This window comes from Etheostoma spectabile, chromosome 8 (assembly GCF_008692095.1).
Source record: "Etheostoma spectabile isolate EspeVRDwgs_2016 chromosome 8, UIUC_Espe_1.0, whole genome shotgun sequence".
NCBI lineage: Eukaryota > Metazoa > Chordata > Actinopteri > Perciformes > Percidae > Etheostoma > Etheostoma spectabile.
Window position 1 is genome coordinate 3,407,428 of NC_045740.1, and position 2,500 is coordinate 3,409,927.

At 39.1% G+C, this 2,500-nt stretch overlaps 1 protein-coding gene across 1 annotated transcript in view; it reads left to right on the forward strand.

Moving 5' to 3' along the window:
• The window catches only part of LOC116694092 (A disintegrin and metalloproteinase with thrombospondin motifs 20), an 89,001-nt gene that overhangs the window by 50,025 nt on the left and 36,476 nt on the right, over positions 1-2,500 (forward strand). Inside the window, exons 17-18 of the mRNA XM_032523564.1 lie at positions 1,675-1,841; positions 2,073-2,202. Coding sequence (XP_032379455.1) covers positions 1,675-1,841; positions 2,073-2,202 — 297 coding nt within the window. The remainder of the gene's footprint in view (positions 1-1,674; positions 1,842-2,072; positions 2,203-2,500) is intronic.

Sequence of the window (2,500 nt, forward strand, 5' to 3'; positions counted from 1 at the left end):
TTAAACTGAGATGTCAGGGTTTCAATCTTCACCTCTGAAAAGTGCTACTTCTTAGCCGGATTACATCTGACCATGTTGTAAATAGGAGGGGCGAGGCCTCAAAACCAAATATATTGGGGCGTGATATTTAAATTTCGATTGTTTCCAGCCGCTGCATTTATTAATGTATGATCATTGTTACGCTCTGATTGGTGCGATACAAACATTTAATAAATCCCACGTGAAGCCTGCACCGCCCTGTCATTTTTTTCACTCCAGCTGGTACAGTATGTAGAAATCTTTTTCAGAAGATCAGTGCACTCAAGACAAAAAAACGAGACTATGCCTTTGAAGTCATGGCTCCTTAAAGCAACACTAGAGAACTTTTCCAGCTTCGAACCCCCTACAGGTTGGAAGCGCAATTGTCCCATTATGTCTCATTCAAACCACAGTTCCGTTACCCAAACTGGCAAACTTGCATAGAGCAGTTATACCCAAGAGAGAGCCACAAAGGGAATGCAGAAGTGCCGTTCACCCTTTTACGAGTTGATGAACCACTGAATTGATTTTGGAAATATTATTTTAAAGTGACAAAAAGTTCTCTAGTGTTGCTTTAACTTAAAAGCTCTCTCCCATACATTTTGCTTACCTGCTTACAATGCTATGGTGCAAACGTCTCACAAAGGCCCACTTTGGGTTCTAGACTAGACTAGACCTTTATCATGGAAGTATAAAAATGACATTCGCTATGGCCTCTAATCTTTGACCTCTACAGTCAAAGATTTTTTGGAGCGATGTAATAGACAATGCTCTTCACCGCTATCATCACTACACCAAATGAGAGTAAAATACGGAGTAACAGATACTTTTAGAATGTACGCTAAACCGAGAGAGATTTGAAGCTTTTCTGGAAGCACATGGTGGCTTTTAGGACATTTTATGTTGGTTTTCTCCTTTTATTTTTAACCCCAGGCATAACACAACTTGAAGATGTTTATATATGTTTAAGTTCACTTTGTGTGTGGCTGTGTCTGCACATCTTCTAAGGCTTTAAAAAAAAAATGTATTTACATTTCCCCAAAATTTCAATGATGACAATCAGAATCTGTAGATCATTGTTGAAACCCCACTCTCATCTATAATGAGCTGCCATCCAACAATGTCAGAGAGACTTAATCACTAACATTGTTTTGGTATGCACTCTCAAATTGTAATGAACTACATGTTTTCTGGAACCAAAGTGTCGAGGAGTGGGTATAAACCCAAAGTAAACCCTGACCACTCCTCAACACTTGCCAAGTGTAAGTGCTTATTCATGTGTTATTTGTGTGTGTATGTTTATGTACTTGTTTATATTTGCAGTCAGTGGAGGTCCTTTGTTTGCATTATAAAGTCAGTCATTTGGAGGAGTCATGCAGTCTAACTCCAAATAACTGCAATTTAGTGCCACTAGTGTTTCAACATACCTCCTCTACAACAATGGCTTTGCAGAACAATAGGTTGGCAACTCAAAGACTGTTTACTTAACATTTAGGTTGAAATAAGAAATGCCACATCTCATAAACATTCCCAAAACCTCAATTCTGCAAGAGCCGATCTCATTTTAGGAAACCAAACATTCCTTCACTTATGCTGAATTCTTTTACAATTTGGAGTTCTGTGTTGTTCACGGTTTGTGTCCATTTCTTATTCCAGCATTATCTGACAGCCAGTCCAACTCCCTTCTGAATGGGAACTTTGTGGTGGCCATGTTCAAAAGGGAAATCGCCTTCAAGGGAACTGTTATCGACTACAGTGGCTCAGACACAAAAGTGGAGCGCATCAACTGCACTGACCGCATCGAGGAGGAGCTTATTCTGCAGGTATTAGGTGGAAGCTTTCTCCTCCTTGTTTTGAATTACTATGTTTTCTTTATCAGTTAAATTCCTACTTTAGTTAAACTGTATATTCTTCTATTTTGCCATCTTAAGTCGTGACCTTTATATCCCTATCTGTTTAAGTTTGCTTCCTTCTCTCTCTGTGTGGACTTAGACAAAATAAGAAACACATTGTTAAGTCTTTTGACCTTGCCTTACCCACCATTGTTTCCACAGGTCTTGTGTGTGGGAAACCTCTACAACCCAGATGTCCGTTACTCCTTTAACATACCCATCGAGCAACACAGGGAGCAGTTTGTGTGGGATCCTTCTGGCTCCTGGCTCGAGTGCAACCGCATCTGTCAGGGTAAGACCTCAGCTTGGCTTCCAAATCTCCACACATAGAAAGAAGAATATGATAACTTCTCTTTGGCCTCAGTGGATCTAAAAAAGCTTGATAATTGCACAAATTATCTGGGAGCATTCATGATGAAACACATAAGAACATCTTGTATGTACTTTTAGGCCCATAGTTATTTCACAAGCTGCAATATTTTTTCATGTGAAGAAAGGTTTATTTCTGTGAGCCTTCCACATTTCACAGTTACTCTTGATATAAACAATACCAATTGTACACAAAAAAATATCTTTAAGAAGCATACAAT